This window comes from Syngnathoides biaculeatus, chromosome 15 (assembly GCF_019802595.1).
Source record: "Syngnathoides biaculeatus isolate LvHL_M chromosome 15, ASM1980259v1, whole genome shotgun sequence".
Classification (NCBI taxonomy): domain Eukaryota; kingdom Metazoa; phylum Chordata; class Actinopteri; order Syngnathiformes; family Syngnathidae; genus Syngnathoides; species Syngnathoides biaculeatus.
Genome location: NC_084654.1, coordinates 21793801 through 21817903, shown reverse-complemented (window position 1 = coordinate 21817903; position 24103 = coordinate 21793801). Strand labels below are relative to the sequence as shown.

Below are 24103 nucleotides of genomic sequence, written 5' to 3'. Positions count from 1 at the left end.
CACTATAATCCACTTCAACGTATTTTTCATGAATTAAATTTAGAAACAAAATGGGATGCTATTTAAATTTCATTCCCGATAAAATATAGCTAGACACACGTTTGAATTGCATATACATGACATATTATACTTGTATCTGTATATAGCTAGATACATTAAAAAATACAAAACAGGTTAGGGTTAATATTATACGCATTTTTTTAAATTTATTTAGTTTTCTGGGTTCTTCCCCATCTTTCTCATTTATTTTTATGTGTTTTTTTTGTAAATAATGTGTACGTAACGAGTGTCATAATGCATGACGGTAGTGTTTTCGCTTCCTGGAAAAGGCGGGGCTAAACGAGGTCCACCTCGTTCTGATTGGCTGCTATATTGACGCAGTTTTCAAATCGCCGGAACAGCTGACGTCGTCGTCGTCTGCTGTCAAAACATTTGGAACGTCGCCCGGTGAGGACATTTAGACACAGTTAACATATGTACTGTATTTTATCTTTCCATATTAAACAACATCACTGTAGAGTATAACTTCTATGCACGTGCTTCGATATATGCCTCATTTTCTGCAAGGTTTTGCATTGACTCCTTGCCGTCAAGCTCTGTGGCTAACGTTAGCATTTCGAAAAACAAATGATCAGACGTATTTTGTTATGTTGTTGAAATTAAGCAAACAAGGCACTTATTGAATTGGGTCCCTTTATCGTGAAAATCCATCGCTAATTTTTCACTCTGCTTCATTTTTACTACATCCTCTTTGGCTGACACCGACAGCAGCGCTACCGCTTTTTGCGACAGCGTCTGGCTCTCGCTGTGCTCGGTTTTGCACATTTTGCTTTCTGTATTAATAATAATAATAATATTTGCTTTGTTACGCCAAACCAAACAAATTGTATGTTATTACAGTTCCCCCAACTAGCGGAGTTGCTGTATGACTTGTGCTGTGAGTAATTAACCCGTTGTCGTCTTGCAGTATTTCAGAAGACATGAGGAACGGCCAGTTTGACTCCTCATCTGATGATGACGTTTGCGAGGAAGAGAGCGCTCCTTTTGACATTTCCTGGTGTGTTTTGAAAATCTATTCGTCTTTCATCTTGTTTTTATTTTTGCTTTATTTTTGTCATTTTGTTCTAATAGATATTGGTCCATTTTCCCCTCATTTTCTCAGTACTAAATTTATTCTTAAATCTTGTTTTAAAATTTTTTCCTTGGTCTTTTTCTTCATGACCTATTCCCTTCTATTTCCATTTTTATTCATGTATTTTTCATTTTTTTTGTCCAATTGGTCGTGCTTTATTTTATTAAGCATATTTTTTTCACGTTTTACATATTTATTTTCCATCATGTCCCTTGTCCTTACACGTTTTAACCTTTGTAATACTTTTCCCATCTTTTATTTTCTTATTTTGATTATTTTCCCAAATGTTTACACCTCATCCTATTCCGTTGTAATTGCTATTCAATTTTATTTCTATCGTCCTTATTTTTTTATTCCTGTTAAATTTATTTCCATCTTTTTTTCCTCATTTTAAAAATGTTATTCATATATCCGCTGTATTATTAATTGTCATCTATTGTTGTGTGTTTCAGGATTCCTTTGTCTGTAGTGGGTTCCTCCCAGTTCGTGGGCATATGTTCCCTCCCAGGTATCAACGGGTCGACGTTTTCTTTTGTTGTGTTTCATCGTGTACTACTCGTTGCGACTGAAGTGAAATGAGACTTGTGTGCTTGTCGAGGTTGCAGATACAAAGAGATCCGCAGGAGTCTGCACAAAGACGTCGGTGAGGTCCACACTTCTTTCATACTTTTTACGACGCTGCTTACCGGTACAGTACTACCCCTCTCAAAATAACCGACATTGTAACAATATCACATACTGCTAATTCTCCTCAAAGTGTCGTCATACTACCCAACCACACGAAAGAACGACTGAGTTCCCGAGTTTGATCGCCTGTGTGGAGTTTGTATGTTCTCCCCGTGCTTGTGTGGGTTTCCTCCCACATCCCAAAAACATACAACATTAATTGGACAAATTGCCCGTAGGTGTGATTGTGAGTGTGGCCGTTTGTCTCTATGTGCCCTGCGATTGGCTGGCGACCAGTTCAGGGTGTACCCTGCCTACTGCCTGTTTACAGCTGAGATAGGCTCCAGCACTCCCTGCGACCCTCGTGAGGATAAGCGGCTAAGAAAATGGATGGATAATTCTTTGTATTATTCCACGTGTGCATTAGTGCATGTCCTCACGGAGTCGGAGCTGAGCTGCCTTGGTATGCAGGTGGACTTGCGCGGTGCTCGTCACCGACACCTCCTCCTCCTGGTCGTAGTCGTACTCGGTTTCGGCGGGCACGCTGTAGCTGGGCTCCTCGCCGTCCACCACACTCTAAATTGCCCCTAGGTATGATTGTGAGTGCGGCTATATGTCTCGATGTGCCCCGCGATTACCTGGCAACCAGTTCGGGGTGTACCCCGCCTCCTGCCCGTTGAACGCCGGGATAGGCTCCAGCGCTCCCCTGCGACCCTCGTGAGGATAAGCGGCTAAGAAGATGGATGGATCTTTTATTAGCTGCAAATTGACCAAATATTTATTGTAAAAACTGTAGCTCACAATAACAGCAAATATACATTAGTGTTTAGGAATAAAATGTGCCTTGTTTTTGATGAACACCCGAGACTACTACACTGCTATATTTGAATTTTGGTCATGATGATGATCCTCGAAGAGGCAAGTATTTTTTTCCCATTGAGGTGCTACTTTGTGCTTGGGTGCAGAGGAACTGCACAACCAGGGCGTGGAGGACGTGTTTGTGCTCTGCACGCGAGGAGAGCTCACCAAGTACCGCGTGCCCTCGCTCCTGGAGGTCTACCAGCAGACGGGTCTGCGCGTCCACCACATGCCCTTCCCCGACGGGGAGGCGCCCCAGCTGGAGCTCTGCGCCCGCATCCTGGATGAGCTGCAACGCAGCCTGGAGGCCAACCGCAGGACCGTCGTCCAGTGAGGGACGCGCCATTAAATGCTGCGCATTTCCAAAGTAGTACAGTGACGCCTCGGTTCTCGACCACAATCCGTTCCAGGAAACGGTGCGAAAAGTGAATTGTTCGAAAACCGAATCGATGTTTCCCATTACAGTGAATGGAAAAAGAAATAATGCGTTCCAACCATAGAAAATTAAGCTTTTTAAAGCATTTTTTTTTAGCTTTTCCTAAGAATAAACTGCATATATGTGTATAGTTTAAATACTTTATATAATAAAATAATTTCACAAATATATTTCTTTTGCTTAAAATGTATGCTTTAGTAGTAGAGTACACTAAGCTGGGAGTGCATTTCCGAATCTATAGCGACTTTAATGAAAACAAAAGTGCAGAATAATTTTATAAAAGCAATTTGCCTTCTTTGGAGCCATGATTGGGGGTTAATACGGTAGTCCTCCATAAGAAGAAAAACAAATAATACCAGGACACGTGTGTGTACGTGGGTGGGTCAGCTGGTCTGTTATTTACAGGTTTTGTTGGGGGTGTTCAAGTCCCAATTTTAGTTCAAAAACAGAAGCAAAAAAAAAAATCTCTGAATTTTCGTTCAAAAACCGGTTTGTTCGAAAACGAGGACACCCGACAACCGAGGCTTTACTGTACTTGTACTCCCAGTGCTTCACTCCTTCCGCATTTTATAGCTTTATCGAAACTGAAAAAAATAGAAACAAATGCGCGTGGAGGGGAGCATTGTGAATACTTCGTGAGGGTATTCCCAGAGCTTCACTCTAAACTAATTGTAGTAATTCTACAAAAAACGTTGTAGATGTAGTACTCGCTATAGTAGATTTTGAAGGGGGGGGGGGTGACCATAATCAATTATGGTATAATGTCAAAAGTAAAAGTGCTGTGAACCCATTGAACATAATTAGAACTACTCACACAATCTTTTTTTTTTCCCTTCATTGCAGTTGCTACGGAGGTCTGGGACGCTCCGCATTAAGTACATTTTTTTTTGTTTGCTGTCATTTCTTCAACATTTTGTTTCTATCAGATGTGACTCATTTTCAACCTTTCATTTTCCAGTCACCGCCTGCCTGCTCATCCAGCTCTCCGTAACCATGACAGCCAAGGAAGCCATCAACATCTTGCGGGCGCACCGAGGACACGGAGCCATACAGACCATCAAAGTACATCCATTGTCGGGATTTATGCTATCTGATGTAGAATACCTTACATCGGGGGCGTCAAACTCATTTTTGTCGCGGGCCACATTGTAGTTACAGTTTAGAAGGCCATTATGACCGTGACTATGACTTAATCACATTCTCATATTTATATCTATGAAATTTTGGTACAGATTTTAGCAAGAATCATGGAAGTTAGCACATGATTTACCTTAGCATAAAATTTCGTGGCAAGCCAGATCTGGCCCCAAGGCCTTGAGTTTGACACCTGTGCCTGACATTTAATTTTTTTTTTTGTCAGATCTCAATTTTGAAGAGTTAAATTCATTTCATGTAAAATGTCAGATTTCAAGAATATTTTCAGGATACCTAAGTTTTAAGAAATTTCATGAACATTTGTTGAGGACTTGAGAACAGTTTGAGAATTTTTCGATACTTCTGAATCCAGTTCGAACTGTTCACACTTTCAAAACTATTTGATGGCGAGCACTTCAATTTCACGGACATTTTGATGGGCTTTTGTGGAGACCACCTTCATTTTTAGGACTCAATTTTCAGAATTTTTTTTTAAAAGGCTTTTTTGTTGAAGATCAAAAACCAGCCATTAATATTGAATTATCTAATAAGAAAGCATTTTATGGCGACGTGTTTTTAAGACGTCAAGGCATTTCAAGTAGTGTCTCCATTTTTAAGACTGAAACACGAGATAGTTATAAAAGACGGTACACAGAAAGGCTAATGCTAGTGCTAATACTAGCACTGTGTTAAAGCTAGCGCTGCGCTAGTGTTAACAAGGCCGGTTAAAATTAAATTTACTGGTAAATATCACAGATACGCCAGTAACACAGCAGCAACACGCTAGCACAGCGCTAACTGGGCCGGTAAAAGTCACTTGCTCGGCACATAAATTCCACCAGTCTGATTCTTAGCTTTTTCCCCTCGAGTGCCCCCTTGCAGCCTTGAGGGAAAAAAAAATGCACAAATTAGCCGCATCACCACATAAACCGCAGGGTTGAAAGCTTGTGAAAAGAAGTTACAGCTTAATGGGCGGAAATTACAGTAGCTATCTCAATTTTTAAAACTTTTACACAACCATACCACAGATTTCAGCCTTCTTTGTAAATATGCAGCTAAGAGTTGTCCTATTCTCCCCCCCCCCACCCCACCCCTGACAGCAATACAATTTCCTGCATGAATTCCGGGACCGATACGCCGCCTACCAAGAGAGCAGAGAGATTCCCAGAGAGCGCTGCGTTTCTCGATGAGCCATTTCTTCTCCTTTGTGATGTCAGAGTGCACTTTAAAAATAAATATGTATTCCTTGCTTTTAATGACAAATCTTAAAGATACGTAAAAGGGGAAAATTCCTGTTTTTGTGCCAAATAATGCAACACAATAACCAATAGCTGATATGGTGTGTACGATTGTTTTCTCTGCATTTGCTGTTTTTTTTGTTTGTTTTTTTTTACCCCCTCTATGAAATTTTAATGTGCATGGTACAATTAAAGTCACTAAAACAAAAAACCCAAAATCTAAAACAGATTGAGATTGTTTTATTTTCATCCTATAAACTGAAGCGGTGACACTGTGGGGATGCGACATGATCGTTTACACCCCGTTTCTGGACAAAATAAAATGTCCGCCAACTCTTTTGTTTGAAGCTAACAAGCGCAGCTCGCTGGGAGGAGTGCAGGAGACGTCCAAATACTAATTAGAACAGAAAAATACAGACACATTGAGGGAGTGGAGAATGAAGTACAATTCAACAAAAACAAATAAACAGTACGGCTCATCCGCAGTACTTCGAGGAAGCGACAAACTAGCGGCACTGCTTTGTTGAGTCTACCTTTTAAGTTGGTGTAACGCACAAAATGAACACTAAAAAAGGGCGAATGCATCCCGTTTTCCCTGCGTGAGCTGTCAAAACGCAATCCCGGCTCTTAAATCGCACACGGGGAAAATACAGAGTTTGTAAACACACGTTTTCGACTAGCTACCCCGAGCCGCCGTGAAACCTAAAAAAGGAAGTCGGGCTGAGAGGGCGGGAGGAAAATAAAAAATGTCCTTGTCGGTTCTGTCCGTAAAATGTTGCAGTGTGGGCCCCGCCCGAGAGATTCAAGATGGCGTCTGGTGTTGCTGACTGTGGCGATCTCCGGCCGCTCCCTAGAGTGTGTTTGTGTGTGTTCGTGTGTGTTTTCGTGTGTGTGTATTCACACAGCTCCGAGTTCCAAGCATCCAGACCCGTTTCGTTGTCATCGTTGGTGCTTCCAACCTTATGAGCTCACCAAAACGTAGATCATGCTGAACAAGACAAGAACGGGAGCATTTTTATCATCACATTCATATGCAAGACCGTTTCAACGCATTTTATGTAGCAGAATGGATTTTTGACACACTCTGGACCCCAAAAAAAAATCTGATACTTTCAGAAAATGATACTCCGGACTTAAAATTTTCAATTATATTAAACCTGTTGCAAATTTGCAACCCCTGCCTGGAAAGGGTTAAGGGATTTTAAATGGAATAGCTCATTTTCAAGCAATTTTTGTGTAGGCGTGATATTTATATGCCCTTTTGATATGTAAGTAAATACCGTAATTCCCGGCCTACATCGCGCAACTGGTTACAAGCCTCACCCAGTACATTTGGAAAGGAAATACCATTTGGTACATACATGCACTGCAGCTGTGTAAAAGCCACAAGTGCCCACATTGAAACCCACATCGAACCACGATTTACTTACAAAGACGGTACACAAAGAATTTAACACTAGCGCCACCGCACTAATGTGAGCACCGCCGTAACACTAACGCTAGAGGGCCGGTTAAAAAAAAAAAAAAAAAGAAAAAAAACATACCGGTAAAAATCCCTGACACGGCAGTAACATGCTAGCGCAGCGCTAACAGGTCCGGACCGGTAAAAGTCACTTCCTCGGCACATATATTCCACCGCTCTCACTCTTACCTTTGCCGCTCGAGTGCCCCCTTGCGGGCGTTAAAAAAAAATGCACAAATTAGTCGCATAAACCGCAGGGTTGAAAGCGTGCGAAAAAAGTCACTGCTTATAAGACCCAAAAATTACGGTATGTGCCGTCAGGATTTGAATTAAAAACATGCCACTGAAAATTTTATGTTGTAAAATTCACATTATTTCAAAGTGATCACATTTTCAACAGCTGCATTTCAGGTGAAACTTTTCAACGTTAAATTCGCCAAGTAAAAAAAAAATACAATATTACGCAATATTTTCGGTCTCCTGGGATTCAACTGGCGACAATACGCCGTCTGAAATTTACCTCTCTAGCATCGGTGAAGACAGGCTTACCCGTAGAGATAGTAGAAGAAGGAGAGGAGGTAGAAGGCCAGCTTGCACCAGCCTTCCTTCTGACAGTACGCCAGGATGTCAGCATTCATGATGGTCGTCGGGTCGTACAGTCCTGGACTGCTCATCACGGGTCTGCTCATGTACCTGGCAGGCCAGAAACGCACACTTCAGCGCTTGAGCACGCGTGAGATTCAAATATTAAGATGGCTCACTGGACACCGCAAACGCGCACCTCCAGACGTGGTAGGCCAACAGCGGCAGGTTGAGGACGAGCGTGAGCCACTCGGTGGCGCAGAAGAACATGACGCAGAAGAAGAAGTGGATGAGGTACTCGGGAAGCACCAGCTGGGAAACGCCGGAGGGGAGAAATAGAATCATCACACTGAGCCGCCATTACGGCACATCATCAAACATTGAAACATGACAATCACTCTTCTATTACAAAGAGAAAAGAATCATGCTGGAGGTAAAAGTGCGTGAATGAATACTGTTCAAGAGGTGGTGCGGTGGTCTCGGAATACAAGATTTTATTGCAGTCGCCAGATATAGCGCAATTGCAAAAGAGGGAATTTGTCTCGTCTGATCCGCACATCGCCCGTCGTCGTATCTCAGTGCCGCCGACATTTTTTTCCCCCAAAATAATTGTTGTCTGTAATATTTATAGTACTACAGCAAAACAAAACAAAAAAACTGCAAAACAAAAATAAACTAGCTTTTGGATTAAGATATACTGTGCACGACGACGCCACTGAGAAAATGTGTTTTCCGGACGCCATTGATCGAATTGGCAAAATATGACACTAAAACAGATCAGCAAAATAAATAAATAAATAAATAAATACCAATTATCGTCCGATTCCGATCAGGCCAATAAAATCGGCGTAAAGTCTACTTACAAGTGGCCCAATTTGAGTTTTTGATCTATAAGCTGTCACTTGGTTGTTCCCCCCACCTTTCCATTTAATTTAGAGTAAGACTTATCATTAAAAATCTTTAGATTTGTTTTATGTATTTGTTACTTCCTGATTAAAGAAAATATGAAAATACTAGTAAACATTATTTACCTTTCAGAATTTCAAATATTCTCAGAAGTGTAATTAAAATAATAATTACAAATAAGTTGAGAAAATGATTTATTAACAAATACATCTGCTTTTAAAAAAAATATATGTAATGTGGCAGGTGATGTAAGAAATGTTTCCCCACCCGTTTTTTCCTGGAGAAATAAAAATACTAGGTTGGCACTTACAACTTTATTAGCCACCTGAGGAAAAGATAAAAGCTTAACGAACAAACTACCAAAACTCAAAACTGGATCGCTGTAGCTGCTAATCAGCCTTGGCAGAGGAAATATTAACCACACAGACATATTTAAGTGTTGCATTTCCTGACACACACACAACGGGGCCGACACACTGGATGGGAACCATGCAGCGCGAGGTTATAGGGTTAGGGGGGGGTCAGCAGAAGTCATGCATCAGGAGCGAGGGGGGTGCAGTCCGTGAAGGGTGGGGCTGTTTAAGATCAGATGGTGTGCTGTCGTGTTGTTTGAATCCCTGCACTGTGCTGCCAAATACAATCCAAGGACCAGGTAAAAAAAAAAAAAATTATGTTTTTTAAAGGTTGTGAAATTATCATGAGATAACCGGCCAATCAACAGCGTCCATGAAGAAAATCTGCTGAGCTGGACAGCGCGAGTATTCAGCCATCTGCTGCGCACCTGAGTTGACGTGACGCTGGCGCTACAAACTGGATCTGCGTGTTTGGGACGAAAATACCGCCATTGATAAACAGCTTTGATGTGATATGTAAATGTTGAATTTAAGGATGCACAAGGATCAGTGCTATTACCAGCATCGATGTTAATTCAGCTACAATTATTTTGATAGTTGACAACAGATCATTTTCACGATTAACCAACAAATCAGATCGCATTGCCACTGCCAGGCTGAAAAGATCCCGTGTCCAAATTTGGTCAATTCCATATTTCTTTTCCAAGTGCTGAAAATGGCTTGGTCAACGTGTCATTTTTTGGGGCTTTCTTGAAAAACGAAAGTTGCGGCAATACAAGGATTCTGCCCAGGGCTAGCAAAATATAAATTGCAGTTTATCAAACAGATTTACAGAAAAGATGCCACCAATGCCCTGATAAATAACAAAAGCAGTTTTTGGCTGTCAAAGAAGTAAGAATGAAAGATATGTTGTCCACGGCGACCAATCGTGAAAACACATTACTATAAATGTAATTATATGTCCCGGACGCAAAGTGTTTATATATTAACCGGAGGACGCACCGAAGGGCAATTACTTGAGGCAATGGCAAATACACTAGTAACTAGACACTAGCAACTTTCTTTCGGCTTGTCCCGTTAGTATCTCAGATGAACGCTCAAATTTTTTTGGCAAAGTTCCTTCCTGACGCAACACCTCTTGGGCTAAATTAAAATATTTATTGAATGTTTAGCATGTATAGAGCAACATTTTTTTCCCCGCTCCGCTTTCCAGATGCCACATCCGATATCTCAGTAGTGCATCCTGCGCGAAAGATACTCTACCATGACAGAAAAATAACTTGCAGGTGCGAAGGCAACAACATGGATCATCTAACTTTCTGTCATCTAACTCGTATGCAAACAAAGGGAAGGTCATAATAAAATTGTTATATTCATAATATCATGCATGTTCTGAGCCTTTGCAAGTCTTTTCAGTTAACAGCTTTAGCCTAACCCTTGAACATTACTGCTTAACCGCTATGTGTGGGGGAGGGAGGGAGGTGGGGGACAACCTAAACTTGAAAAACAGACAGTAGAAAATGACACCCCTTGAAAACAAAAGCAACCGATACATTTTTATTATACTGATAAAAGATTGGAGGACAGCAAGTGGACTAAATGTGGGATTGTCGAACCCCTAAGCAAACTTTAATGTTATTAGCTAACTGAAAAGACATTTGCAAACACTTGTTTCGTGCACAATGGGCGGGCATTTTACATTTTAAAGACTGGTACAAACCTTCAGGGCAATTTTGACTCGTTTAATCTTTTTGACCTTTTCGACTGTCTGTTTTTTGACAATGTGTAAGAAAAAAAAACGGATAAAGAAGGAGAGAGGAACAAAAAAAAAAGCATTAGTGTTTGGACAGCGGAAAGAAAGCATGGTTAGGCCAGGTTATTTATTTAGCATGACAGTGCAGAGAAATGATTGAAAAGGTTTTTTATTCTCCCCCTCGAGTAAGTCAATTCAGTCGTTCCGGCATGCGCTCATGTGTGGTAAAAGGTGGCGGGGGACGGCGCCAGTGGGGTCACTTACCGGATTTAAAGTGTTACACTGATCTATGGGATTCTTGTAGTCCGTCTTCAACTCGTCGAAAGCGATTATCTGTAGGGGCAAACATGGCCACAGGACATGAGGTTAAGTCTTTACTGTCTTTTTGAAATAAAATGATGCTCTGACTTCCATGTTTCAATGCATTCTGTGAGATGAATCTTAACTCAAAAACAGTGAAATCATCTTTGCCCAATTAAATTATTGGAATGCTATTGATCTTTTCTAGTCCCCCAGATACGAAAAAACATTTGGAAAACTGAAAAATACAGTAATTTACTTTATATTTAAAAAAAAAAAAAAAAGAAAAACGAAACGGTTTTCCCTTTTTTTTTTTGCAAGTTGAAAATTTTAACCCGTGCTTTGTCGTTCAAAGCTGCAAAAATTTTGGCGCTGTCACCTCACAGTCAACCAAATGTCAGGAATGGCGAAAAAAAATACTGTATAAGCAAAAATGTGGGTATTTTTTATGAGTCTCGTGACTTCTCGCGAAATTTCCACAAAGCGGCTGACAGCGACGCGACTCCAGTCCTGCTAAAGCTAAGCCCGCTAGCTTGCTAAGAGACGCCAAACAACGACTTTCTCCTTCGACAGCGACAATTTTTGAAAGCGCTCGAAACTAAACGAAATTGGGTTTGTTATAAAGATGAAATAAAGCAAAACGCATGTTATCGCGCAAAAGAATGAAGCGACCAGAGGCGTTGGGTCGTGTGGTCAACGGTATTAAATCTTCAAGCGATTGCTTAATTCACCAAGAGTTACGTCAAAGAGGACGTGAATGCTAAAGTGTTGCACACATGTTGAAGGGGATTTACGTCAAAAGCGTAACATTTAAAAGCGGGCCGCCCGAACATGGCCTGGCTTTAACTTCCTCTCTCCGGACCGAGCCAGGACTCAGAGAACCGCCACTAAGTGAACGAGTGCGCGGTACTTACGTGCCAAATGGCGAAGAAGATGAGCGCCGCCGTGAGCAGTAATGCGAGCATGTAACAAAAGGCCGCGAACGTGAACGCCATTGTGCCCCTCCGCTCTCCGGTTCGGCTGTCCCTGGTCAGCGCCTCGGCGGATGATGCAGGCAGCAGGAAGCCAGCCAGGACATCCTCGCATCGGATTCGCGCTCAGCCGCTGCCAGTCTGACGTGTTTCTTCTTCGCCCGTGATTTGTCACCACCACCACCACACCGTGTAGTTGCCGCCATCTGCTGGCGATATTTAAGCACTCCACTGCGGTACCTTTATATTCAAATACCGTCGTATAAAATTAGACTACATTTATTACCCGAGTGAGGATAAGATGAACGGAAGATGAATGACTTAATATTTGAGTTTGTTTTTTCAAACATCTTGTATTTTTCACTGTTAATATTTGTGTTGCGTAGTGCTTCCTAACCAGTGTGCCATGAAAAGTCTTCCGGTGTTGCTTGAAATGATCAAATTTCAATTAACTGTTCAAAATACTATTTACAACAAATGATGTGTCTTTGTTCATCTGTCCATGGAAGGGCCACATAGAAACAAACAGAACAGATAAATAAATGGTGTTCTATTTGATGACATAAAGTTTGTAAATGACTTGTGTGCCCTCTTTTTGTGATATTTTTGTTTATTGGTCATAAGATATGTGCCTTAGTGCAATATAAATTGGGAATCACTAGTGTCGTGTTTGTCTTGTATTTTTATTTTATATCATTTTTCAGTTTGTTTTTAAAAAGATTTTTCATATTTTGAGCATAGTTTTTATACTGTATTTCTCACAATATTTTCCCCAAAATCTTGTTATACACACACACACAGTAGATGAGCAAAAAATTGTATATACGTATTTTCTGTTTATTTTTGTATTACCTTTTTGAGTTTTGCATTTTACATTTTTAAAATTTTCCATTATTGCATTTTTACCAATACTGTATTTTTATACTACTGTACTTTGTATTTTTAACCAAATGTAGTAATTTTTCTCATCTTATTTTTAATTCTACATTTTCCAATTCGTCCATTATGTTTTTCCCCAGTTTGCAAAATGTGTTTTTCTTTTCATAATATGTTACTTACATTTATGGATACAGAAAAACATACAGTAAATATCAAAGTTACGTGTTCCGATGCACTTAATCTTTTTAAAACATTCACATTCAGTCCATGGAATCAACTCAAGGGACAAGCTAAACATTACTTACACTTTTATTTGGACAACAGGAGTCTACAGACACTTTCATAATAAAGTACAATATGGAAAATACAAATACAGCACTATATCTCAAGTTTCACTGTCCTTTACGGTCATATTTTTTTTTCCAATTGGAAATGAAAACAGTAGGACAGAATGAATACAACAATTCTACATTATCATTAATATTGTAGGGAGTAAACATATTTGAATCACCTTATAACTCAAGTCTTGGACTTTTCATTAAAAAAAGAAAAAGAAAAAAGGAGAGTAATTTAATACATAATATATAATGCAAGCTGCACCGATTTGATTGGGCCAAAAAAAAGAAGAGAAATCAGAATAATGAAATTACAGCAGTTAAAAACCTGTTCCAAACTTCAGAGTCTCATTATTTAATGTGTTCCAGTGTTCCGAGAAGATGAAACATCATTTTGAAAAATTGTGCGTGTTGCAATGATTGTAATTGGCCAAAATTTACAAACCGTAAAAACATTCCTCATCCTGCCCAGAAAAGCTCTTCCTATTTTTCCACAGGTCTATTAAAAATTACAGTCCATTTGATGATAGACATTGCGTTTTACACAGCATACTAATAATGCACGGTTGAAAATTGGCCGATCGATTGGATAGAAGTCCATTTTATTGATTGACATCTGTAATTTGGCGGCTTGGCGAAGAAGTGCTGTCTTGACAAGCGAAAATACTGTACAATCCTTTCCCCCCATCCCCCCCAGTCGCTACACTCCCGTGGGAACCATTCCGGCGCCGAAGGCCGTACTTTCAGTTATTGTTGGCGATTAATCGATTTCATCGTTTTCTTTTTTCATCAATTTAATCTTTTCTTTTCAAAAAAGCAAAAATGTATCTCCCCCCCATAGCTTCCATTGCCTGCTGACATGCACGCCGAACACACCGGTGCGGTCAATTCACTGATCTTAAATCGTCTAACATTTCAAATATTTTATTTAAATGTGTTTAAAGGGCCACTCCCTCCAAATTTGAAATTCACGTCTTTTGCTTTTATATTTAAATTTCTACATCACTATGTCAATATTTGAATACTTAAGGACTCAAGACAATCACATCTATACATTTTTTTTTTTTAAAGATAACTGGCACAAACATCAATGCTTCTGTCACATTCAATACACCAAAATGGTGAAATAATCAATGGAAAAACAAATAATTCATACGAATTCGATAGTTGGCATAATCAGCTGAGGCTTGCAACTACTTGACCAGGTTCATTAAAGGAAGTGGCGCAATATCCCATCCATCCATCCATTTTCTTTGCCGCTTATCCTCACGAGGGTCGCGGGGAGTGCTGGAGCCTATCCCAGCTGTCGACGGGCAGGAGGCGGGGTACACCCTGAACTGGTCGCCAGCCAATCGCAGGGCACATGGAGACAAACAGCCGCACTCACAATCCCACCTAGGGGCAATTTAGAGTGTCCAATTAATGTTGCATGTTTTTGGGAATGTGGGAGGAAACCGGAGTACCCGGAGAAAAGCCGAAGGCACGGGGAGAACATGCGAACTGGGATTGAACCCGAGTCCTCAGAACTGCGAGGCCGACGCTTTCAGCTGATCCACCGCGCTATATCCTATAAACCTGAAACAGGAGTTCAGAACATTCAGAGAAACTCCCCACCCTGTTAAAAAGTAATACAGAAAATGACAGATTAATTTTCCTTACGAAACATTCCAGACCGGTGCCTTTCCAAAGCACGTGTTGCGTTCACTTCACCCACAACAAGCACCAACATGGCTACTGATCAATACTCATTCAAAAATATTACCAGTAATAGTGATCGATCGCGATAAAGAACCGCAGATAATCTGCGTGTAAATTGTCCAGTTTGGAATGTTTTGAGATGAACGACCGAAGGCACAAAAAACGACAACCACCATCAGCTTCTTTCGGGATCAATTAAGTGTCCTCTTAAATGTCTATATCTCGTTTAAAGGGGACATATTATGAAAATTGACGTATACAAAATTGTACCACATCAAGTGTGAAATTGTACATTTAAGTTTTTTTTTTTTTTTTTTTTTTTTAAATGTGTCCCTAAGCGAGCTTTTAGGCATTTTGACAGATTGTGACATCACAGAGCAGCTTTTGGACATAACCCCGCCCCCACACCCAGGTCCACTACCCATGACACGTAAGATAGGCTAGGCCAAGATCCGTCACTTTCGAGCGATTTGCTGAAAAGCGTGACACAGAAATGTCATGTCACAATACCTGGGAGCTGATTTATATTTTTAAAAAAAAAGCACAATATGTCCTCTTTAAATATGAAAAATTAATTTAAGCCCCTCTCTTTTGGAAACCGAAGCATACTGAAGTCCTTTGTGCCTTATTATCGTTGACGACGATTTATATGCCCTCAAATCCATTTTTAACGCGACCTCAATTTTCAAATTCTGGCAGAATGTTTGTTACCCCCCCCAAAAAAAAAAAAAAAAACAGTACTTGAAAACTAAGACAAAGAAAGACCAGAACTAAAACTAATAAGAGTAACGATAATAAAAAGTATAAATTCACCAACTCCGGAACCCGGGGAATCGCTCGGGAAGCGCAAATGAGTTTGGTCCACAAAGGGAGTGCTGATCCGACACGGAGACCCGCCTGGCACACAAAGACGACAAACGGGGGACGGCGGAATCGGACCCGATGGTTGGCGGCGCTACCGGAACCCGCCCGCCCTTGACCTCCCCCCCCCCAAAAAAAAAAAAACAAAAACAAAAAAAACATTTCAACCAGCGAGAAGCCTAAAACAAGACGGGAAGTAGTAAACGCTATTTAAATCGGTTCGGGGGTTCAAAAGGAGAACAGCGCTGGTGAACTTTTCCGGGTTGTTCCTTAGCGGAAGAAGCTGAGTTTCTCCCGCAGCCATTCCTCAGTCAGGTCCTCCGTGTTCCGGATCTCGAACACCTGCAGCGACAAAGGTTGCAATTCACGTTTGGAATTATTGTCGTTCCCACTTCGCATTGTGTATTTCACCAAAACCACAAAATGTACAAATGTCCACTGGTTTGATTCTTACATAAAACCCACAATGAAAAAATGCCATAGACGGGCTAACAAAACTAGCATCAATGTAGTAGTGTTATAAACTTTAGTAGGCAAGACATATTTGAACGACGCAGCATCATGTTGTCAAACTCAAGGCCCGGGGGCCAGATCCATCCCGCCACAAGATTTCATGTGGCCCGCGAAATCAAATCTAGAGAGTGAATTTCCATGATCTGCACTGTCTGTATTGTCATATATCAAAAATGATCAAGTTGCGATATTACAACCATTGTTGTGTGACCAAACATGAATAGTTGAAAAACACGTTACCCTTGATTTCTGATTCTGGTTCATAAATTGATTATGTAAACATGATGAGACGATTAAATGTTTTTTCATTGTTTCACAGTGGCGGCACGGTGGATCATCTGGTAAAAGCATTGGCCTCACAGTTCTGAGGACCATGGTTCGATCCCGGCCCCGCCCTTGTGGAGTTTGCATGTTCTCGTGGGTTTTTTCCGCGCACTCCGGTTTCTTCTTACATCCCGAAAACACGCAACATTAATTGGACACTCTAAATTGCCCTTAGGTGTGATTGTTAATGCGGCTGTTTGTCACTATGTGCCCTGCGATTGGCTGGCAACCAGTTCAGGGTGTGCCCCGCCTCCCGCCCGTTGACAGCTCCCCGCGACGCTCGTGGGGATAAGTGGCAGAGAAAATGGATGTTTCACTGTCGAAACGGCCCTCTGAGGGAAACCCGAACTACAACGCGGCACGCAAGAGAAATGAGTTTGACACCCCTGATGTAGACAATAAAACAAAAACAAAAAAAGATGACTCATATTACTGTCGCTCACTAAGTTGAGAATCGCTCTCATCTGTATTATACTGCCACCTCGTGGCCAAGGCTGATACACCAGAAAAAACACGGCCAAAAAGCATTGAGGAATTAAATTATGACATAGAAATTGTTTCATTTTTTCATAATTTAGTTTTTGGGGGTGTTTTTTGGGAGGCTAGATTGGATTAATGGCAGGTCGATTTTTTCCATGAGGGAAAAATAATTTGAGATATGTTTCAAATCACAGATCGAACGCATTTTTGTGACTCAAGACACCACTGTTTTATTAATTTTTAGCAACTGCTCCAATTTTGTTCACAGTTGGACGCTATCATATTATTTTTGCCGCCATCGCCATATTTACTCACCTTGGTCATTTCAGCAGTGTGCACCAGCTTGTTTTTACTGCCGGCGTACATCATCTGCTGCTCCGGCCTGCAACCTGCCCCCAAACGCAACAAAGCCGAAATATTCCGCTTAGCGTGGAAGTCGGCGCTTTTCAGGGGTCCGGAACTTTCCGTGCATACGTACCCACGGGGCTGGAGAAGATGAAGCAAAGAGGGTAGGACACCCGTCCGTCATCGTGATGGTATTTGTAACTGTACACCACAAATCGCGGCTGCCTCTCCGGGAGTTCGTCTTTCAGGTCGTCCGGGGAAATGTCCTGGGGGAAAAAAAATTATTAAAAAAAAAAAAAAATGACGAAACATTTACACTTATCTTATTATTTGCACACCTCGTGTTCTTCTTCCAGGATCACGAGCTGTTTGTCTTTGTCGATCTTCACTGGGGGGTTAAAAAGAAAATCAAACATGGGATGGGAATAACGGTCGCTGTGATTTGACGGACGCCATCGCACTCGCAGATCTGCACATTCGAGCATGAAAAATTACACGCGTAAAATTTGTTACGAGTAGAAATACAGATATTGAAAGACGTCGCTTATTTTGTGTAGTCCTGGCTGGCGCAATTGCGCACACAATTTTTTATTTTTTTTTTTTTTAAACACTGAAGTACACGGTCTCTGCTGCTCAGCGGACTTCTACTTCCTAGTTTACCTGACGCCGCCCCCCTCCGCTCTTAAAGGGGTACACTACAATCGGAACACACACCCGTAACTTTATATGTGCGGGCATGCCTGGTGGACTACACCCGGAACTTTATATCTGCGGGCGTGACTGACCACACCAGTACATTTTTCAAATGTGAGTGACTGGAATGGAAAAAATACACGTAATAAAAACTCGAGGTATGTCGTTGAAACAGTCGAAAGTGGGACTATGTTAATAATAGATTTTATTGACTGATTATGTATTTTTGTCCTTCTTGAAATCACTTTTACTTGGTAGCTTCGATAGTTTTAAGCGACTCCCTACTGGAAGCGGGGAGGAAGCACAGAATAGTACAATACGTATAAGATATGCTGGTATTGTAGTATTGGAGCGTTTTGACGAGTCTGAGTACAGACAAGAGTATTGGATACTGGTATCATTAATGGTGGATCCTAAAAAAATGATACAATTTTATGCAGGGTTTTGTGCTGGGTTTTTGCTTCCCTTTAAGGTAAACGGGGTGGGGGGTCAGGGGGGGGACCATCAACTATTTTGTTGATTCCCAAGAAATGTTTTAAAGTTTGTTGGCTTAGTAACAAATTTCAAGAAGGGGGTGCTGAATTTTTCATTGCCAAAAAGGGGGCGTGCCCAAAAAAACTTTAGGAACCACTGTTTTTTTTCAGGGGGGGTTTGCATCTCCCGGTGGATCTACATCTTCGTGACGGGCAGGACACAAAGGGTGAGACCGGGGGACACCACTTCATCCACGCGCACTATCAGCACCGGGGCACCCCAAGGTTGCGTCCTCTCCCCTCTACTCTTCTCTCTCCCTCTACACGAACGGCTGCACCCCGTAGCATCCGACCGTCAAACTCCTGAACCGCTGAACGGATTGTCGGCATTACGCTACCCACTATCGAGGACTTGCATGTATTATATCCTTCAGTATATCAAAATATTTCAGTGTTTTAATCTGAAGCCATAATTTGGTATCAGGAGAGGATAACTCATCGGTCAAAGTTAGCACGCCGTTATTTCCCTTTCCTTCCTGACCCAACATGGCTGCCTCAAGTACACATGGAACGTTTTCCAAGAGAAGAAAGGGAGAAAGGTCAGTATGCAACCAAGTTTGTCTTCAAAATTCTAATCCATCAGTTTTATTAATGTGTAAGTGTCGTTCTAGAATAAGAATTAATTAATAACCATATCTCTAGTAAGTACCACTTCACAGAACTCAAAACATACTGCCCGCGAGAGGCCACATCTTTTTTGCCCTTTGTTTTATGCGTTAAACGAAAAATTTGTGTTATTTCCTTGATTGTGGCCTGTTAGGCGACTTATCTCAATAAGGCAAAATTCCTCGTGTGTTCTACACGCTTGCCCATTAAAGCTGATTCTGAATCTGATTAAAACAAACGAACAAAAACATAAAAAAAATAGAATAACAGGTGGCCTCGTTTGGAAAGTCACAATTTGACCCCAAATGGACAAACATGTTATTTTGTCCCCGGACAAAAGCTTTTCCAAAATTGACGTAAGCCCGACTTGATTCCAAACTTAAAGCCTTTGCCTTCATTTGGCCCGACCCAGCAGGAAGCAGCGACCGGTCAAAGCATTCCCAGCATGTGTCCGGCATTAAGAGCCCCACCAGCGCAAGTGTCGGGATACGGCTTAAAGGCTGTGAGTGACCCACTTCTGGGAAACCGTCAAGGATTTTCACGAAAAGCCCATTAATGCTAGATCTTAAGGAAAACCAGAAAATACGTTTGAAAGGAACAAATTTTGAACTGATACTCACTGACGATGGCCGCGTTGTTGGTTTCCTTGCGGAGGCGAAACTTCTTCAGCTTCTGGACCAGATCTTCGTCCACATCGCACACTGTCAGTGACTCACTCTGATTAAAAAATGAAAGAAAGAACCATCAAAATAACCAAAACACCAAAGGGAAAACAAATGGCCACCTTGTCGTCCACATAACAGATCCACTTCCGGGAAAGTTAACCGTTGTTAATCGATCTTGTGGTTAGATATTTGCGCACATACATACCGTAATTCCCGGCCTACAGAGCGCACCTGTTTACAAGCCTCACCGAGTACATTTGTAAAGGAAATACCATTTGGTACATACATATGCCAAATGCTGTGTAAAAGCTGCAAGTGCCCACATTGAAACACAAAATATTTACAAAGAACGACGGTACACAGAAAGAGTTTAATGCTAGCGCGGCGCTAACGGCCGGTTAAAATAAAACTTACCGGTAAATATCACTGACACACGCCAGTAACACAGCAGCAACACGCTAGCGCAGCGCTAACAGGGCTGGTAAAAGTCACTTCCTAGGGACATATATTCCACCGGTATCACTCTTACCTTTTCCGCTCGCGTGCCCCGTTGCGACCGTTAGAAAAAAAATGCGTAAATTAGCCGCAAAAACCGCAGAGTTGAAAGCGTGTGAAAAAAATAACATAACTTAACACGGAATACATAACACTTGTAAATTCTGAATCATGCCAATGATGTTCTGTAAACTGTTGCATACACAGCAGCTAAGACGTTTATACTACGCTGGCTCCCCAATCTGACCCATAGCCAAAAAAAAAAAAAAAAGTACCATTCCGGTTCAACGGGGGATTTCATTATTTTATTTCATCCACCTCTGTCACATCATCATCATCATCACATTACATAACTCCACAGCGCTCAAATATGAGCTCCTTCAAAGTCTTCTCTCCTATAATTACACTTTCCTCAACAGATGGCCTGAGTGGGAGGCGGGATTTCTGAGCTTTGAGCGAAGATCCTCAGAGATTTGGCACACTTGCGGCGCGAGTGGCACAATAGGAAGTGCGGAAGCGAAGACAAAAGAATGAGGAACCGCAGTGACACTTGTGACAACAGGTCCGCTATCTCCCGCAGAACTTCATTTCCAACCAGGAAAAAAAAAGCGAATAAGATCACTTAGACAAAGCTAATTCGGTGCATCTTGACCAGAAAATCTGTTTGATCGTCAAGATACGCAGTGAAAAGGAGGAGAACGAGGCAAGCTTTGCGGAGTAACGGCTTGCAGAACCCGGGCGTGGTGAAGCAAATTATTTGCAGCTTTGCAGGGCGTCCCCCCCCAGTAGAAAGCTTCCCCACACACACCGGAACCCTGCTAAATCCCCCTTCAGAATAAGACTACTCCCCCCCAATTAATCATCATGTAACTGTGTTTTCATGACATTTTTAATCGTATCTTCAATCTTATCTTCAACATGAAATCACAGACCCCTACACATCCATCCATTCATTATCCAAGCCGCTTATCCTCACCGAAGCCTATCCCAGCTAGCTTAGGGGCGAAAGGCAGACTACACCCTGAACTGGTCGCCAGGGCGGATATCGACGCCGTCACTGAGCGGGAATCGATCCCACGCTCAGACCAAAGGCAGGCGTGTGTACCACGACACCATCAGTGACTCCTACCCGAACACATGACATTGGGAAACATATTTGTGGCCATAATATAGGTGTGCACAAAATTCGACTTTATGGAAACACCTGAGTGAATCCCCGCTATTCTGCCGTAAATACTGAAAAACTGCAAATATTTCATACCGACCCAGAAAAGTCCTTGTAGTGGTAGACAGATGCCACAAGATTGCATTTAAAACACAGAGCGTCAATCTAGCATGTACGCAATCATCAACCCAATGTTACATATTAACCAATTTAATATTCAGTACTTGGATCACGTTCACATGTAACTCATCAATAGAATTCGTTAGCATACCACCCTAAATAAAAAGCAAGCACAAGCTGACATCACACATGAGAAAACCAATACGGGGAGTCCTCGGTCTACGACTGAGATCTGTTCCCACAGTAGCGACTGAACTCGAATTTCGACTTAAGTCAGATTCCACCATTAAAGTCAAAATACTTTGTATAAAAAACAAATACATTGAAATAAACAAGATGATGTCCTTAGTATTACTGCTGAGAGGTGGATGTAGAAGAAGAAGGGGAGGCTGTGCTTAGCTATTGCAAGGGAACCTGGTCCTCAGTCCTCCCCATCCCGACAAGTATCAAAGAACCTTGTTTTGTGATCATTTCATCCGACATAAGAACGGAACCCTTCACATGCGCTAAAATACGGGCTTTGTCTTTAATAACTGTCACCACACGGTCGACCGACTGATCCCTTGGTGGTGTTGGTGTCTCGCCTTCCTCCAATCTTTTTATAATCTTGAGCTTCGTTTCCGTGGTAATGAAATTTTCTTTTGGCTGCAGAATCATTGCTAAAAGACAAAGCTTTCTTCTTTGGGGCGATAATGTCTAAAAAGGAGGGCGAAAAATGCGAAGATACTCCCGGCGCACAAACGTTAGCCAGACAAAATGGCAGACGGGGACAGGTGTTGTAAAGTCAAAACATCTTAGGTCGAGAACGTCTTAAATGGAGGACTCCCTGTAATACTATCACTTTACATAAACAGTATGACGACATCAAACTCACCCTTTTGCATTTACGTACAATAATAAATGTTACCAAACACAGGGAAATTCTACTAGCAAAATACACCCGAAATAAAATACAGCAGCTTTTCATTTCAGTTTCACTTTGACTGTGCAAAACAACCTCCAACAAAATGAAAAACATCAATAAATTACCCCTAAAACTATGATTATGCATGAATACCGAATCAAAAGAGAGAATAGACTATTTTCTCATCAGGAAAACTATTTTCCATACTTGAGCAGCAGTTGAACTTTGCAGAAAATATGTACAGTAAGTACTTCTCTGCTGTTCTCCATTTTGTAAAGGAACATCAGGGGGGAAATGAGCTGATGTCAGCTATGCTATGCTTAGTTAGCTAGTTTTCTGCTTCATTAGCAAGTCCATAGTACGGAAGTGTATTCCTGCCACACCCAAATTAAAAAAAAAAAAAAGGTTGCGCTTCACATTATAATGTTATAACATGGATTAATTTCACATAATAATGTAGAAAATAATAAATGAATAAATTTCCCCCCTCTTTACCCCGCTCAAAAAGACAATTACTTCCGGTTCGGGGTAGGTGGAGACCTTTTAGAGTCATTTATCAAACATACACATTCCTGTACATCTACCCAGATCGTCAATAACACCCCTTCATCTTTACTAAAAAATTATTTAAGATTGAAAAAGAAGATACACGTTCATCGGGCTTCGCGGAATTGGCTCTGCCAAGGACCTGAACTGGAAGTTATTGCAGAAATGGTGTTTCTCCAGGATGGTTAGTTCTGCTACACTAAATGACAAAATGATGTCTTATGGAAGCGTATTGCTACCGCTAACCCGAACCGAAAGTCTTTTGAGGGGCGGGGTAAAGAGGGGTGAAATTTATTATTTTCTACATTATGTGAAACGAATCTACGTTATAACGTGAAGCGATTCACATTATAATGTGAAATCCCACCTTTTTTTTATGGTGTGGCAGTATTACGCTTCCGTACACTGACATTTGCAGCTAGATGCTAACGTTAATTTCAACATTGCATTATATGCCTAGATTAATGTTACCTTGAATTTGGTGATGTTGATACACACTCATAAAAGAATTGTCAATCATCAATCATAAATACATCGATAAAGTAACAACAATGTACCACTAATTTGTGGCCTTTTCCCTCACAAAATATCAATTTGCGGGGTTAATCTCATTCTCATAGTCAATTTCAATGAAAGGGTAATAAAATAGCTCACAAATATATGCACCCTGCCAACATAAAATCTCATCTCCAAACTCGTCATACTATGTAAGCTTTTAATTTGAAAGGCACAAGCGGAAAACGGTTGCCTAATCGCCCGTAAACTTGACACGAGAGGGTGATACTCATGCTAAAAGCTATGCGGCTAACGCTAGCCAGCAAACGGTCGTACTATTCCCAACTTCGTACTCCCAAAAACTTTTACATTCCTCGACAGCGCCAGACGGAGACACACAAGCGAACGTCACGTCAACTCCGTCGCCGACACGAGCGACACTCTCACCATTGTTGTTTTAGCTGTTCGGAGCTCGAAGACGCGGCCGCTGCTGCTCGGAATGGCAGGGACGCGTTCAATGTTTTTTTTTTTTTTAACTTCGCCTCGGCTTGTGACCGCTTTGGCCAATCCCGATCGAGAGACTTCAAACTTCAAATCCGGCAACACTCGACGCTGTCTTGACAAATCAGAGTTTACATTTTTAAAATAGGAGCCG

At 41.4% G+C, this 24103-nt stretch overlaps 3 protein-coding genes across 4 annotated transcripts; 1 reads left to right on the top strand and 2 right to left on the bottom strand.

Moving 5' to 3' along the window:
• Positions 1-366: 366 nt before the first annotated feature.
• On the top strand, positions 367-5655 carry cdkn3 (cyclin dependent kinase inhibitor 3). Of its 2 annotated transcripts, none has more exons than XM_061844854.1 (8): positions 367-447; positions 968-1057; positions 1585-1640; positions 1731-1775; positions 2764-2986; positions 3936-3967; positions 4051-4154; positions 5327-5655. In XM_061844854.1, the coding sequence occupies exons 2-8, from the start codon at positions 981-983 to the stop codon at positions 5414-5416; spliced, it is 627 nt and encodes a 208-aa protein (XP_061700838.1). In that variant the 5' UTR covers positions 367-447; positions 968-980; the 3' UTR covers positions 5417-5655. The 2 variants fall into 2 exon arrangements, with proteins under 2 accessions (XP_061700838.1, XP_061700839.1); XM_061844855.1 differs by having other exon boundaries at positions 416-476.
• A 29-nt stretch (positions 5656-5684) lies between these two features.
• Positions 5685-11997, bottom strand: cnih1 (cornichon family AMPA receptor auxiliary protein 1). Its single transcript, XM_061844856.1, has 5 exons — positions 11735-11997; positions 10785-10853; positions 7708-7820; positions 7476-7619; positions 5685-6452 (listed from the first exon to the last, which is right to left on the bottom strand). Exons 1-5 carry the CDS (start codon positions 11813-11815, stop codon positions 6425-6427), a joined length of 435 nt encoding a protein of 144 aa, XP_061700840.1. The 5' UTR covers positions 11816-11997; the 3' UTR covers positions 5685-6424.
• Positions 11998-12961: 964 nt separating this feature from the next.
• Positions 12962-24031, bottom strand: gmfb (glia maturation factor, beta). The gene is made up of 6 exons (XM_061844274.1): positions 23896-24031; positions 19679-19775; positions 17565-17614; positions 17360-17492; positions 17197-17270; positions 12962-15906 (listed from the first exon to the last, which is right to left on the bottom strand). Exons 1-6 carry the CDS (start codon positions 23896-23898, stop codon positions 15835-15837), a joined length of 429 nt encoding a protein of 142 aa, XP_061700258.1. The 5' UTR covers positions 23899-24031; the 3' UTR covers positions 12962-15834.
• Positions 24032-24103: the final 72 nt, after the last annotated feature.